Source organism: Hypanus sabinus, chromosome 26 (genome assembly GCF_030144855.1).
Source record: "Hypanus sabinus isolate sHypSab1 chromosome 26, sHypSab1.hap1, whole genome shotgun sequence".
NCBI classification, from domain to species: domain Eukaryota; kingdom Metazoa; phylum Chordata; class Chondrichthyes; order Myliobatiformes; family Dasyatidae; genus Hypanus; species Hypanus sabinus.
Window position 1 is genome coordinate 36,891,071 of NC_082731.1, and position 14,061 is coordinate 36,905,131.

At 49.0% G+C, this 14,061-nt stretch overlaps 2 protein-coding genes across 2 annotated transcripts; one reads left to right on the forward strand and one right to left on the reverse strand.

Annotated features, from left to right (window-relative positions):
* Positions 1-3,863: 3,863 nt before the first annotated feature.
* Positions 3,864-12,846, reverse strand: LOC132381450 (SERTA domain-containing protein 3-like). Its single transcript, XM_059950863.1, has 2 exons — positions 12,680-12,846; positions 3,864-9,283 (listed from the first exon to the last, which is right to left on the reverse strand). The coding sequence occupies exons 1-2, from the start codon at positions 12,731-12,733 to the stop codon at positions 8,474-8,476; spliced, it is 864 nt and encodes a 287-aa protein (XP_059806846.1). The 5' UTR covers positions 12,734-12,846; the 3' UTR covers positions 3,864-8,473.
* A 444-nt stretch (positions 12,847-13,290) lies between these two features.
* On the forward strand, positions 13,291-13,817 carry LOC132381775 (thioredoxin-like). Its single transcript, XM_059951340.1, has one exon. It carries the CDS (start codon positions 13,311-13,313, stop codon positions 13,662-13,664), a length of 354 nt encoding a protein of 117 aa, XP_059807323.1. The 5' UTR covers positions 13,291-13,310; the 3' UTR covers positions 13,665-13,817.
* The last annotated feature ends 244 nt before the right edge of the window (positions 13,818-14,061 follow it).

Below are 14,061 nucleotides of genomic sequence, written 5' to 3' on the forward strand. Positions count from 1 at the left end.
CAAGGGACCCCTGATGATGGAATCTTAGAACAGCAAGCACTGTACTGGAGGAACACACGCAAAACGCTGGAGGAACTCAGCAGGCCGGGTAGCATCTATGGAAAAACAGTTAACGTTTTTCCATGAGAATGCAGGGTGGCTTGGACAGGTTGGGTGAGTGGGCAAATGTATGGCAGATGCAGTTTAATGTGGATAAATGTGAGGTTATCCACTTTGGTGGCAAGAACAGGAAGGGAGATTACTATCTAAATGGAGTCAAGTTAGGAAAAGGGGAAGTACAATGAAATCCAGGTGTTCTTGTACATCAGTCAATGAAAGCAAGCATGCAGGTACAGCAGGCAGTGAAGAAAGCTAATGGCATGCTGGCCTTTATAACAAGAGGAATTGAGTATAAGAGTAAAGAGGTCCTTCTGCAGCTGTACAGGGCCCTGGTGAGACCCCAACTGTGTGCAGTTTTTGTCTCCAAATTTGAGGAAGGACATTCTTGCTATTGAGGGAGTGCAGCGTAGGCTCACGAGGTTAATTCCCAGAATGGCGGGACTGTAATATGCTGAAAGATTGGAGCGACTGGGCTTGTATACATTGGAATTTAGAAGGATGAAAGGGGATCCGATTGAAACATATAAGATTATTAAGGGATTGGACAGGCTGGAGGCAGGAAGCATGTTCCCACTGATGGGTGAGTCCAGAACTAGAGGCCACAGTTTAGGAATAAGGGGTAGGCCATTTAGAACAGAGATGCGGAAAAACTTTTTCACCCACAGTGTGGTGGATATGTGGAATGCTCTGCCCCAGAAGGCAGTGGAGGCCAAGTCTCTGGGTGCATTCAAGAGAGAGTTAGATAGAGCTCTTATAGATAGCGGGGTCAAAGGATATGGGGAGAGGGCAGGAACGGGGTACTGATTGTGTATGATCAGCCATGATCGCAGTGAATGGCTGTGCTGGCTAGAAGGGCCGAATGGCCTACTCCTGCACCTACTGTCTATTGTCCATTGTCCAGACCGAGACCTGAAACTTCAACATGCTACCAGGCCTGCTGAGTTCCTCCAGCGTTTTGTGTGTGTTGTTTTGGATTTCCAGCATCTGCAGATTTTCTCGTGTTTGTGGCTCATTGTACTGGGGATGGAGCGGGGGAGGGGGTGCTGGCTGGAAGGAGTTGTCGATGTTTCGGGTCGATAAAGAGGACTGGCGTACCCATTTTCGTCCCCCTTTCGCGTTCCATCTATCCACCCCTCTCCCACCTGGTTCTGGCGCAGGTTTGGATTCCGCCTTCCCTTCAGTAGTCACTTAATAGTTCCCTTCCTTACGCATGGGATTCCAACACTGGCAGCCCTCTGCGCCCCTGCTTCTCCCCCTTCAGCTGCTGTCTCCGCTTCTCGCCCACCTTTCCCCTTCTCCGGTTTACTGCCTGCCCCCCGACTATCCTTCACCGTTCCCCGATCCATCTATCACCGCGATTCCTGCTTCCTCCCAGCTCCGCATTTCCACCCACGGAGGCTGCTCGAACCGCTGAGCTCCCCCCCCCACCCCCCGATCGTTCGATGACGCCAAACCAGGAGGGGCTGTGAAGTGTGAAGAGGTTTTACTGTGACTTGGACGGACTGAGTAAGAGGACTGGAACGTATTCCATCTGGGTAGCCTCCAACCTGACGGCAAAATATCACTCCCCCCTCCCTCTGTCCCCTCCTACCTCGTCTCATCTCCCCCCCCCCACCGGTCCCCTCCTCCTTCCCTTTCTCCTGGAGTCCACTCCCCTCTCCTATCCTTTTGTATCCAGCCCTTTATCTTTCCCACCCACCTAGCTTCCTCCCTCTCCACCTTTTTACTCTGGTGCCTACCCTCTTTATTTTCAGTTCTGAAGAAGAATCTTAGCCCAAAATGTCGACTCTACTTTTTTCTCTATAGACGCTGCCTGGCCTGCCGAGTTCCTCCAGCGTTCTGCGTGTGTTGCTCTGGATTTCCAGCGCCTGCAGACTTTTTCGTGTTTACTACTGCTTACTTCTCCACCGGGGGGGGGGGGGGGGGGGGAGAAACTGGCGAAGGTTTGGCATGTTTTGACATACAGGTGCGCAGCGGGGAGTATACTGACTGGCTGCATCACGGGCTGAGCACAACAGCCTCCAGAAAGAAGGGTCCGGGCTCAGCCCAGTGCATCGCAGGTGAAGCCCTCCCCGCCACTGAACTCATCTGCAGAATCCGAATGTTCAATGTCACTGGCATGGGCCGTGAAAGTTGCTGTTCTGCGGCGGCAAGTTATAAACTCAGTCACCTCCATCACGGGACTACCCACCCCGGCATCCAGGACACCTTCAAAAGGTGATACAGCATCCATCATTAAGGACCCCCATCACCCGCCACACGCTCCCTTCCTCTACACCACCGCTGTCGGCTCGCTCTTACGTTTATTGTTGAATCTATGCAATTTTACACACAGCTCTTCACGTAAGTAAGAATATTGAGTGGAGGTGGAGATGATGTTTCCTATTGGGGGGGGGGGGGTCGTCTAGGACCAGCATGCACGGCCTCAGAAGAGGCTTTGGTACAGACGTGAGGAATTCCTGTGGTGAATCTGTGTAATTCATTACCACAGACAAGTTATTGATTCTATTCAAAGTGGAGGTTGATAGGTTCTTGATTAAAGCTGCTAAACGTTTCGGAGAGAAAGCAGGAGACTGGGATTGAGAGGAGAGGTCGGGGTGTCCATTTAGAATACAGATGAGGATGACTTTCTTCGGTGAATCGGTGGAATTTGTTGCCATTGATGGCTATGGATGCCAAGTCATTGGGTCTATTTGAGGTTGATCTATTCTTGATTAGCCAGAGAACATCAACACTAACAGGAAGCCAGTAGAATGAAGTTGAGAGGGATAATAATTTAGCCATATTGAATGACAGAGCCAGCTCTGCTCTGGCTAATGGAATTATTTTGTAGGAAATTACTTTCTCCAGGCGGTAGTGTACAGGCACAAAATGCTGGTGGAACACAGCAGGCCAGGGAGCATCGATAGGAAGTACAGTTGATGTGTCCTGACGAAGGGTCGTGTCCCAAAACGTCGACTGTACTTCCTCCTATAGATGCTGCCTGGCCTGCTGTGTTCCACCTGCATTTTGTGTGTGTGGCTTGAATTTCCAGCATCTGCAGATTTCCTCATGATAGTGCGCAGAACCAGGTTGTCCTCTTCACACAGAGGGTGGTGGACGTTTGGAACTCATCCTCTCCCTCTTTAAACAAGTTCCATTGGAGCTGCCGATCACTTGAGATGACCGAATCAGCGGAGGACTGGATTGGCCAGCAGGTCAGGTTGCTGAAGGGGGTTTGAACCTGGGGGAACATGCAAACTTCAGTTCGTGGCAGAGGTCAGGTTGCAACCTGGGTCACTGGAGCTGCACCACTGGGCTGATCTTTGACACATCACTGCATGAAATGAAGGAAACCTCACTGTCTGCATCTTTACCAGCATTAGAAGTGGACACAATTCCAGATCTGGGCTCAAGCAGGTTTTTCCGAAACAGCGAGACCATAACCTGCCGGTGGGCAGACGTGAAGAATTCTGCGCAACTGCTGAGCTGACAAGTTGTTATTGATGCCTTGGTTAAATGTTTACCTCCTAAACTAGGTTGCGATGCAAAACTGGTCTGGCTATCAACCCCCTAACTGATTTGTGGAAATTGACTGACGTGTCCTATATTGTTACAGGGACCACACAACATCAGGCATGAATATTTTGCAAAGCTGGAAGTGCTGTGTTAAAGCAGATCTCGTTTTAATTCCAGCAGCTGAGATAAAGCTGCTGCTGCAAAAACATCAAAATTACGACACAGACAGTAATTATTTAAAAAAGCACGAACACGTTCAATTTTGTTTTAAAGGTTTTATTTAAGAAACTGTAAATACCTGCATTTTGTATTGGACAGTAATTGCATAGACATTTGAGCAGCACCACAATCTGGTTGATACCTTAAACCACAGCACAACCATAAACCAAACAGGTGTTCTGTTAGCAGTCTCACTAGCAAACACCTTGTGAGCCCAAAGTCACCGAATCCTTCACATTCCCTGCCCTCGTAGGGGATGGGGAGGGGTGGGGGTTCTTATAATACAAGCACCATACAGCAGACTTGAGCCAGACACCACAGCTAACAGTTCAACAGGTCTCCTCACACACCCGCACACTGAGGCAGGGTAGTACCTCCTTTTTCCAAGAAGCGTACGTGAGGATTGAAGTGGAATCAGTAAGATTCATCACAAGTCACAGAAGTCTGGAGAGGAGCTGGACATTATGAATGGCATCAACTCCCCTCCCAAAAAAAACCCTTTTAAAAAAATCTACATTTGAGGGTTGTGCTGGGTTTATGTGGAACTGTTTACAGGTAGGATGTGTCAACTTATTCTAAAAGACTTGCTGCGTTGAAGCAAAACTTCATGTTAAACATTTTCATAAATATATAACTATTCACATTAAATAAAATTCACATAATTCTCAACTCAACATTGTTGTCACTTGATGTGCACAAGACTTTGCTTTGAACACTGGCTCTCCAACAATCACACTGGGCCTTTCATTGTTACTGATCAACAGCATTAATCTGACTCACGGTCCTTGATATCGCGAAGCAAGGACAACACATTGCCAAACTGACAGCTGCGTTCTCCAGTTAAAAGTCCATGCAGACAGGAGTCAGCTTCTACCAAGCAGAACAAGATAGGGAATGTGGAGATACACAAGGTCAGTCTGCTTGGGAAGAGACATTAGTTAATGAATGGACCCACTTGAAACCTTAACTTGCTTATCACTTTCCATAGCTGACAGCTTCCAACATCACCGTTTCTCTGCAAACACAAATATGACTTCTGAAGTCCTGCACAAAAAAATTAAAAAATATAGGAATAGGAAAATAAAAGCATTATGGTACCCTCAGTCACTGATCTTTTATTCTGGGTATGAGGAGCAGAACTTGCTCGTCTCACACCGAATACAGAACGGTCATTGGAGCAAAGCAGCAAGCAGCTGGCAAATCACACGTGAATCTGCACCAAAACAATGGAATGAAGGTAGCCATGAGCAATATGAACCTATCATGATTGTAAACAGTACGGGAAAGTCTCCCTCTCCGGCTGTATGCTACAAGGACAGGGGTTCCCAACCTGGAGTCACTGACCCCTGCTACAGGACGACCCTGCCAACCACAGCCTTGACAGATGAGGAATCAGTCTGTGCAACCTGGAATGGACACAGGAAAAAGGCCATCAACTTGGAAAGGTAGTGTCAACCCCATTGACACCAATGACCAATTAAACTTGCAACTTATTTGTTTAGATAGAGCACAGAACAGGACCTACCGGCCAGACAAGCCGTAACCCACCTATTCAATCCTAGCCTAACCATGGGACAATTTACAATGACCAATCAAACCTTTGGACTGTGGGAGCACACTGCTCATGGGAAGGATGTATGAACTTCTTACAGACAGTGTTGGGGGTTCAACTATGAAGCATTGTGCCAAACACTACCCTACCTTGGCAAGCTTTCCACTGGTTCCTCTTTCTCCTAGGTATTCCTTACAGTCACTAATGGTCAAATCCAACCCGTAAAAATGTGGACCACATTTAATAAGGTAGTCCATGTCTACTTGCAGCAACTCACAATTAAAATTGGGGGAAATATTAGTTACATTTGTATAAACTTTAAAGCCTGGAATGAAACTGTGCCCCGCCCCATTTTAGTTTACACCTTTGTTAAACGACCGCTTTTTAAATAACAATATTGAAAAGTAAGCTTGTGGAGAACAATCTAAGTATGCAGTGCTTCCAATATTGGTGTGGCCATGAGGTGGAGCCATGGGCAAAGTTTATAGACGACTAAACCCTCTGAGTGACTTCAGCACAACGGCAAAAGCAGGGATAAATTGCCAATCTGGAGGGGGAGAGCAGTTATTCAATAAAGAACCATTCCAAGTGACTGGTACAGAATCGGCACTGTTGCCCAATTCCTTTGCTTCCAGAAACAAGGCAAATGGCTAGAAATGTTTGGAGACAGCACATGTGCACAAACAAGTCTTGTACAGATTACAAAAACAATTACTGACAAGTGAGAGGGTAAAAATCCCACAATCAAAGCATGGCTTTTGAGATTCAGAATACTCTTCGTGAAGCATTGCCATGCAGGAAGAGCAGGCAAGTGTAGTAATGAAAAGGAGTTTCATAAAAAGTCACATTTACTATTGTCCCAAGATAGCAGGTGCAAACCCAACATAGATAAAGTGGCAGAACAAAATTAAAAAGTCTTAAATGTACACCTTAGTTTCCCACTCCCCAAAAGGGACCACTCATTGTACTGCTCAAATGCGTGGAATACACACCACTCTGGGGGGGGGGGGGCTAAACAGTAACTGTAAGGCTGCCACAAGAATAAGTCGGTAAACTCTCCTATTGGCGACCGGGAGCATGCAGACATGCAGCTCGACAGACCCCAGAGGCACTTCCCTCGCCTTTGCGTTAAAACACTTATTGCTTCGCGATTTTCTGAAGGCTGCAGCACAGAAACCATGCCTCGCAGAGCTGACCTCACGTTCTTGATCCCAAACCTAGCCCTTTTTAAGGAAGAACACGTTCATCCGCTGAATCCCTTTAGATTTGCCGCTCAGCTTCCCCCCACACAAGAAGCAGACTCTGGAAGTGGCTCAGGAAAGGCAAGCTGCCTTCAGTATTAATTTACACTCGATCAGAACCCACCACCCACCCACTTAAAAAAAAATTCACACAGGAAGACAAATTAAGTGGCATATACAACTGATAGAAATATTCAACTTAATTACTGCTAAACTCTGACCCATACAGTGTGACATCATGAAATAGTCAAAAAATACTTAACTGTGCCTGTAGTGCGGTTATGAAACATCAATTATGGCTGTTTAACGTTAATATCTTTTATAAAACAGAAGAAACACAGCTTTGCGTAGCTGCGACCATACTCTTAATACATCAGAAAACATTCAAGACACCCTAAAAAAGTTACTAAAATACTGAATGGTACAGACCCTCCCCTGTATTGAAGAGGATCAAAAACTGAGTTACTGGAAGAATTGCACCCTACATCTTGCACGAAGTGGTATATATAAAAAAAATGCAATGTAGACAAAAATGAGTGACCAGAACAAAAATAATCAGTACAGGGCAGGGGTTCCCAACGTGGGGTCCACGGGCTCTCGGTTAATGGTTGGGAACCCCTGCTATAGGGCCATTCCAGCACCGCATCACTCAGAGAATCCAAAAGCTGCACAAAAGGGTGACACGGTCTTTCTCTTTATGCCAGGCCGCCCACTTTCATTCATTTTCCCTACAGCAAGCCTTCGTTCAAAAGAAGTGTGCTCGGTGACTTCATTTGGACTGTATAACACGAGAGACTGGCACTTCCGGGACAAAGGCAGGAGCCTCCACAGCAGTCTCCCGTTTCCCCGTGTGAAGTACGCAGGGCATTAAGGCAGAGGACGTCTCGGGACCACAGCAGCAGGATGACTGTGGGGCAAGGCTTAAATGAAAAAAAAACACACACACATCGCCCCTTTAGACGGTCAAATGTCCACAGTGCAAATTTAGGCTGTGGAGGTCATACCGAGAGAAAGGCAAAGTGGGAAGCAGGATAATGGCCTCAGCTCAGCAAACGTGCGAAGTCTCCAAGTGTCTTGTCAGGTTAAAACAGAAGAGAACGCAGATACTGGAACGACCTGAGTTCCCACAGCATCAAGACCGTTGAGTCCAAAACCAACCTCTGCTCTCTGATCTGTGAGACGCAGCTCAAAGACTAACTAGTGGACGCATTTCCGAACCTCATTCATCCAGCAGTGTGGTTTGAACACGAAAGAGACACAAAGAGTTCTGTCGATGAGGGCAGGAGACCCCTCTACATGATAGCCAGATCTCTGCAAAGGGTTTCCAGCAGCTTATATCTGGACCAGCTTCATTCTTAATTCTTCATGTTCAAATGGAGACGCGAAAAGGATCTGTCTTCCCTTTTCTCTTTTATAATAAAAGCCTTAAAACTGAACTCGCAGAGAAACTAAAAAGCAGACTTCCGAGAGAAAATGCACATTCAATACGATCATTAAGTTTAAAAAATATCTCCCAACCGCATTTCCAGGTGAAAAATCCTTGATCTGCTTTACCTGGGACTTGGCGCGGTGGCCTCGAGGAACACTCGCTCAATGATTTTGGGAGTACCTAAACCGATTGTTTTAAAAAGTTACAGCCTCGTCCCTTCCACCTCCCCGCACCAAATAACAGGTGTTGCCCCATGCTGATTGAGGGCCCTGAGTAGAATGTGAGCCATGGGGCTGGACTGGTTTATCTCCCCTCCAGCAAGTCAGAGAGGGTATTTTTTTTTCTGGGGGGGCGATGGGAAAGAGTGGGGTATTAGGTGGGAGGCGTCATCTTTGGCTAGTGGAAGTTAGTGTCCTGTCACAGTATAATGGCTCCTTAGGAACTGACCAGGATTTCCATGATGTGATCGAGGTCATTTAGGTCCGTCCTTAAACTCGGACTGGCCCCAAGCGACGAGGAATTGCACAAGGGGAAGCTCTTGCCCGAATCTTCAGCCGGGCCTGGAGGAGCCACCCGGCCGCTGGGAGATGAGCCTGCTACGTCGCAGTCGCACACGGAGGTGTCAATGTCGAGGAAGAGGTCGTCCAAGGTCACACCAACGAGGTAGTTGGAGCTCATGATCTCAAAGCTGCCAAACACCGACTCCAGGGGCCTGGGAGGCTCTGAGGATTGAGCTCCCTCTTCCTCTGCTAGGTCCATTGTCTCCACTGCGTCCTGCGGGGACGACAACGGTGGGCTCCCGTCGATGACCAGGTCGAGATCCCGGAGAATGGAGTTAATGGCGGAGGACAGGGAGAAGTCTTCGTCGGAGGCAATGGCCATGTAGTCCTCGAGGCCGTCTCCAAAGCTGGCCGGATAGCTCTCTGTGGTCAGCCGTGAAGGCAGGGGCTCCCGAAGGATGCCCTGCTCTGCCCCGCCCACATCCAAATCCATGGCCGACACCAGCTGGCTGCTCTCCAGCCGGATCTCCTCCTGGATCTGCCGCAGGGTGTTGGCGATCAGCACGGTGCGCCGGAGGCTCAGCTCAGGCAGCGCGCGCCCGCTCTGCATCTTACTCAACGAGGTGTTGAGCACCAGCTGGCGCTTGAGGCTGTAGGACTGCGGGCAGTCGGCCAGATTCTGGAAGGAGTCCAGGCCTCCTTCGGCAAGGCGCTTCCGTTTCACACCCTTCCCGACCATTGAGACCTGCCAAGGCAAAGAGATGCTGTTAACATGGTATAAGCACGAGCCCAGCAAGGCATTGAGCATGTCCCCAGTTCTAGTCTCACCTACCAGTGCAGACAACTTTCCTGCCTCTATCTCATCTACCCCTTTCATAATTTTATATGTTTTTATCAGATCTCCTCACATTCTTCTGAATTCCAGCGAGTACAGTCCCAGGCGACTCAATCTCTCCTCATAGTCTAACCCGCTCATCTCTGGAATTAGCCTGGTGAACCTCCTCTGCACCGCCCCCAAAGCCTGTATATCCTTCTTCGAGTAAGGAGGCCAGAACTGCATGCAGTACTCCAGGTGCAGCCTCACCAGTATCCTGTAGCATGTCCTCCCTGCTCTTAAATTCAATCCCTCTAGCAATGAAGGCCAATATTCAATTTGACTTCTTGATTGCCTGCTGCACCTGCAAACCAACCTTTTGTGATTCATGCACAAGCACTTCCAAGTCCCTCTGCACAGCAGCATGCTGCAATCTTTCGCCATTTCAACAATAATCTGCTCTTTTAGTTTTCCTTCCAAAGTGGCTGAACTCGCATTTACCAACATCAAAGGGCAATTTATTGGGATACAGTGCAGATTAGGCCCTTCCAGCCACTGGACAATTCACAATGACCAATTAACCCACCAAACTCCCAACAGTCCGTGGTGGGAACTAAACTTGGGTTGCTGGTAAAGTGTCGTGCTAACCACTATGCTACCACCCAATAACTCAAAGTCCAAGGGGAGATTTCACTGAAGAGCTCAAGCTGGGTGAATAGGAAGGTGCAATTTCCTTCAGCAGAACGTAGATTTTCAGTAATTGGCACAAGGTTAAGAAATACTGGTAAAGGTCTAGGACTGACGGGAGGAAGAGAAAATCTTAAACCATCAAAATGTGCGGAACGAAAACTACAAATCTGTCACTGCTGGATGGCTCTTTTTGAAATCGCAGGAATGAATCAAGTACTCTGGGTGAATTTAGTTCCTTCGAGTCTGGTTAGGCCACACTTGGGAGTACTGTGTCCAGTTCTGGTCACATCACTATAGGAAGGATGTGGAAGCATTGGGAAGGGTACAGAGGAGATTTAGCAGGATGCTGCCTGGTTTAGAGAGTATGCATTATGATCAGAGATTAAGGGAGCTAGGGCTTTACTCAAGTCATGACTGACCTTTCACCTTGATCCAAATTTCCTGCATTAACCTCAATACCACTGATTTCCTTTGCATAAAATTTCAGTCTCAGCCTCAAATTTGACCGATGATTACATGGAACTCACCAGAATTTCAATTATTTTCACTGAGTGAAATTGTTATAGTTATAATAATCTCAGGGCTGTATGTGCTCGGATAATAAATCATATTTGGAACTTTGAAACTTCAGTCTTGTCCTGCAGTTCAACCCATGACTCCATGGCATCTACAGATAGAGAATTTCAAAGATTCTGGATTCACAGGGTGAAATTCCTTTTCAACCCTGTCGTGAATGGCTAGTGTTCCTGATTTCTGGTTTCAGGCACCTCAGCCAGGGAAAGACACCTGCACAGCCTTTAAACTTTTGTACAAATTCAATGAGATCACCCCATTCTTCTAAACTTTACAGAGTTACGAGCCAGCTGGCTCAGCAGTAACTAATTCATCACGTGGGGGACTAATCTGGGGAAACTTTGCAGCACAGAGTGCATCTTTCCTTGGGCAGCAAGATTTGACCTGTACAGACGTGCTTTCCTTTATCATTACAGCAACTCTTTAACCTTGTACATTCCGCCACCTGATTGCTTCATGTGGATTCAACAATTTAAGAGAAGGTCACCCAGGAACAAGTAATAACCTCACCTCATTTAACACACTGTACCCTTCCTTCCCCACACCCTCACCCTGGAACATGGATACTGCACAAGTCACACTGTACCTTAACTGCAATCTCCTCATTCTTTTGCACAAGCAGCCCCCGACACCAGTGGCATTCCCCCCCCCACACACACAACTCACGCCTCGATTCAGCCTTGGATACGTCATTTGAAATTAAACCCCTGGAATGCTGGAAGTTCAAAATTAAAAACAAATGTACAGAACACTGGGGTGGTCAGGTCAAGTCAGCAACTTTGTGCTTTTTTAAAATTGGACATGATAATGGGCAGCACCAGCTCCTATAAGCACCCCAAGTCACAACCTGTCAAGCAAAAAAAAGGATATTCCTACTGTTTACTGCCAGTCCCTATATAACGGTTACTTGCCCCCCCCCCCAAAAGAGTACAAACATTCGAATTCTACTAAGAGCTTCCCCGCATCAATTTTGATAGTTACAAGAGCGAAAAAACTGCGGCAGGCTCGTCAAACATGTTCGCTTGCACAAATCCTTTTGCATTTCTCTAAGCTCAGTTTAATATCAGAGAACGTATACAACGGGAAATTCTTGCCCTTGGCAGGTATCCACGAGAGAAAAAAAAAACAGCAGATCACCCTCCAAAAAATGACTGACAGTAAAAAAAACGTTAGAACCTCCTCAAAAGCCCTCTAAGCATTTTGAGTGAATTACCCAGGACAGTTTTAGAGAGGGTGCAGTGATTTTCAAGAAATGAGGAGCAACTCCCCCCGGTCTTATTTCAGTGAAAAGTATCAGCACCCACCTAGCAAGCCCCCTGATCTGTAGCACTAACGGTTCACCTGACAATTCGACACCCTGCCTAATAAAAAGGGCAAGGGGTGGTGGGGGGTGTCGCTCGCTGGTTACGGTGCGCAAAGCCCCGACCGCTCCCTGAAAGGAAGGATTCTTCCATTTCTCCTGCTCCGATTAACAGCCACCCACAGGCTGCACCCTCTCCCTGCCCCCCAGCGCCAGCAGCTGCCTCCGCCGCCGGACCGTGGGCGGAAACCCGGAACCTCCGGCCGCCCATCTGCGCCGGACCCACTGCGCATGCCCAGTCGGCAGCCGCGTCCCACCTGTTCAAAGAGCCCGAGGCGGCGCGCTGCCCGCTGGGAATTGTAGGCGGTCCACACGACCTCGGAGCCGTTGTGGGGGTGGGAAGAGAGAAGAAGGCACCTTCACACCCCCCACCCCCGTACGCCACGACCCGTCGAGCGCATTTTGGGCTCTCCCTTCGGACATTTGGAGAGAGAGAGAGAGAGCTGAAGTTCCCCCAGACTTCAACTCCCAGCCTGCGTATCATGCACATGCGCAGTGGGGACAACCCCAGCGCTTCTGCCCCCCAACGACATTTAGCGACCCCCCCCCACCGCCGCTCGGCACTGCCCAATCCACCCTCGGGGGTCTCGGAGCAGCCGCCAACTCCCCGCCGGGATACCGCCGTCGAATAGCCCACTCTCATCCGTAGTTATAGCGGGCGCTCCAAAAAAAAATAACTGACCCTTCAAAGTAAAGCCGCCTACCTGCTGAGTGACTTTCGAGCGACTCTGCACGGGAGTTTTCAGCGCCCCAAACATCACCGCCACCGCCGCCGCCCGACCGCCATCGACTACCCGCTCCCCGCCGACTTGGTCTTGTTTTTCCCCAGCTGCCGCGCTCCGGGCAATCAAGACTCGCCGACCGGAGGCTGACGCCCCCTCGGCGCTGCCATTGGCGCCACCTCGGCCACCGCCAGCCAATGGGAGATCAGGACTCCCGCTCTCCAGCGCGGATTGGCTGCTCCCCCCACCCATCACGGCAGAGGCGGAGACTGCCATGACTGACAGTAGAGTGGATCAATCGGAGGAGAGCACGCTCTTTACTTAAATTCGCTGCTTAAACACAACCCAGCTCAAACATGTTCTGACATAATGTGCCATAGTTACCGGTTGAATCACTAATGATGAAATGTGGGGCGATGTGTAATAATTTGGGGGTAGAGTACGCAGTTTTATATTTTTAACATTCGTTGCTATGATAAGGAAAAGGCCCGAGCCCATTGGCCAGGGCAAGGGCCACCGTAAGGCGTTGACCAATGGCGTTGCGGAGAGTGTTTGAGTGCCACGTCGGCTGACGTCAGTAATTGGCCGGGGGCCTCACTGAGGCGGGGCGACGATGGACAGCGAGGTGAGGACCGTCCGCGGTCCGCTGGACCTGGCGTCGGCGCTGCGGGTCAGCCACCAGCAGCTGGTCGTCGTGCTCTTCTCCACCCGCTGGTGCGAGTTCTGCCGGATGATCCGGCTCTACCTCGGCGAGTTCGCCGAGCGCTACCGGGACGTCCACTTCTGCGAGGTGGACATCAACGCGGCCGGGGAGGTGGTGCAGCGCTGCGGCATCGAGTGGTTCCCCACCTTCCAGTTCTACAGGAACGGCGCCAAGGTCTTCCAGTTCAAGGGACCCAACCGCTGCCTCCTGGAGGGGATGATCCAGAAACTGCGGGGTGGCAAGTGCGGTCCCTGGCCGGATTAAGCCCAGCCCAGCCCAGTCCAGTCCCTCCCAAACCTCCGTGCTTGTTGGAACCGAGCACACTGGCATGAGGAGCCGATCCGCTCTTTTAGGCTGTAAAACCATTCCAATCCACTGTTTTCTTAGGATCAAGTAAACGTCCCAGTCGTTCTTGTCTTGGGGAATTTGTGCGTCGTTCCAAATTTACATCACACCCTTAGCCACTCCGCTCGTGTTATTTTTTAAAAATTTTATTCTTCAAATTCTTCACCAATGCCAGTCATGCTCACAGCCGTATTATTTATGGAATCTGCTTTCGCATGCACGATCTCCAGGAGAAAATAAAACATCACTTTTCCCTTTAAGCAGAACACACACACACACACACAACCACCATGCTTGTGGCATATCTTTTTTCCCT

Coding starts and splice junctions, on each gene's coding strand:
- LOC132381450 (XM_059950863.1), bottom strand. CDS start 12,733: ATGTTTGGGGCGCTGAAAACTCCCGTGCAGAGTCGCTCGAAAGTCACT. Junction 9,284..12,679: donor GCTCGAAAGTCACTCAGCAG/GTAGGCGGCTTT, acceptor TTGCCTTGGCAG/GTCTCAATGGTCGGGAAGGG.
- LOC132381775 (XM_059951340.1), top strand. CDS start 13,311: ATGGACAGCGAGGTGAGGACCGTCCGCGGTCCGCTGGACCTGGCGTCG.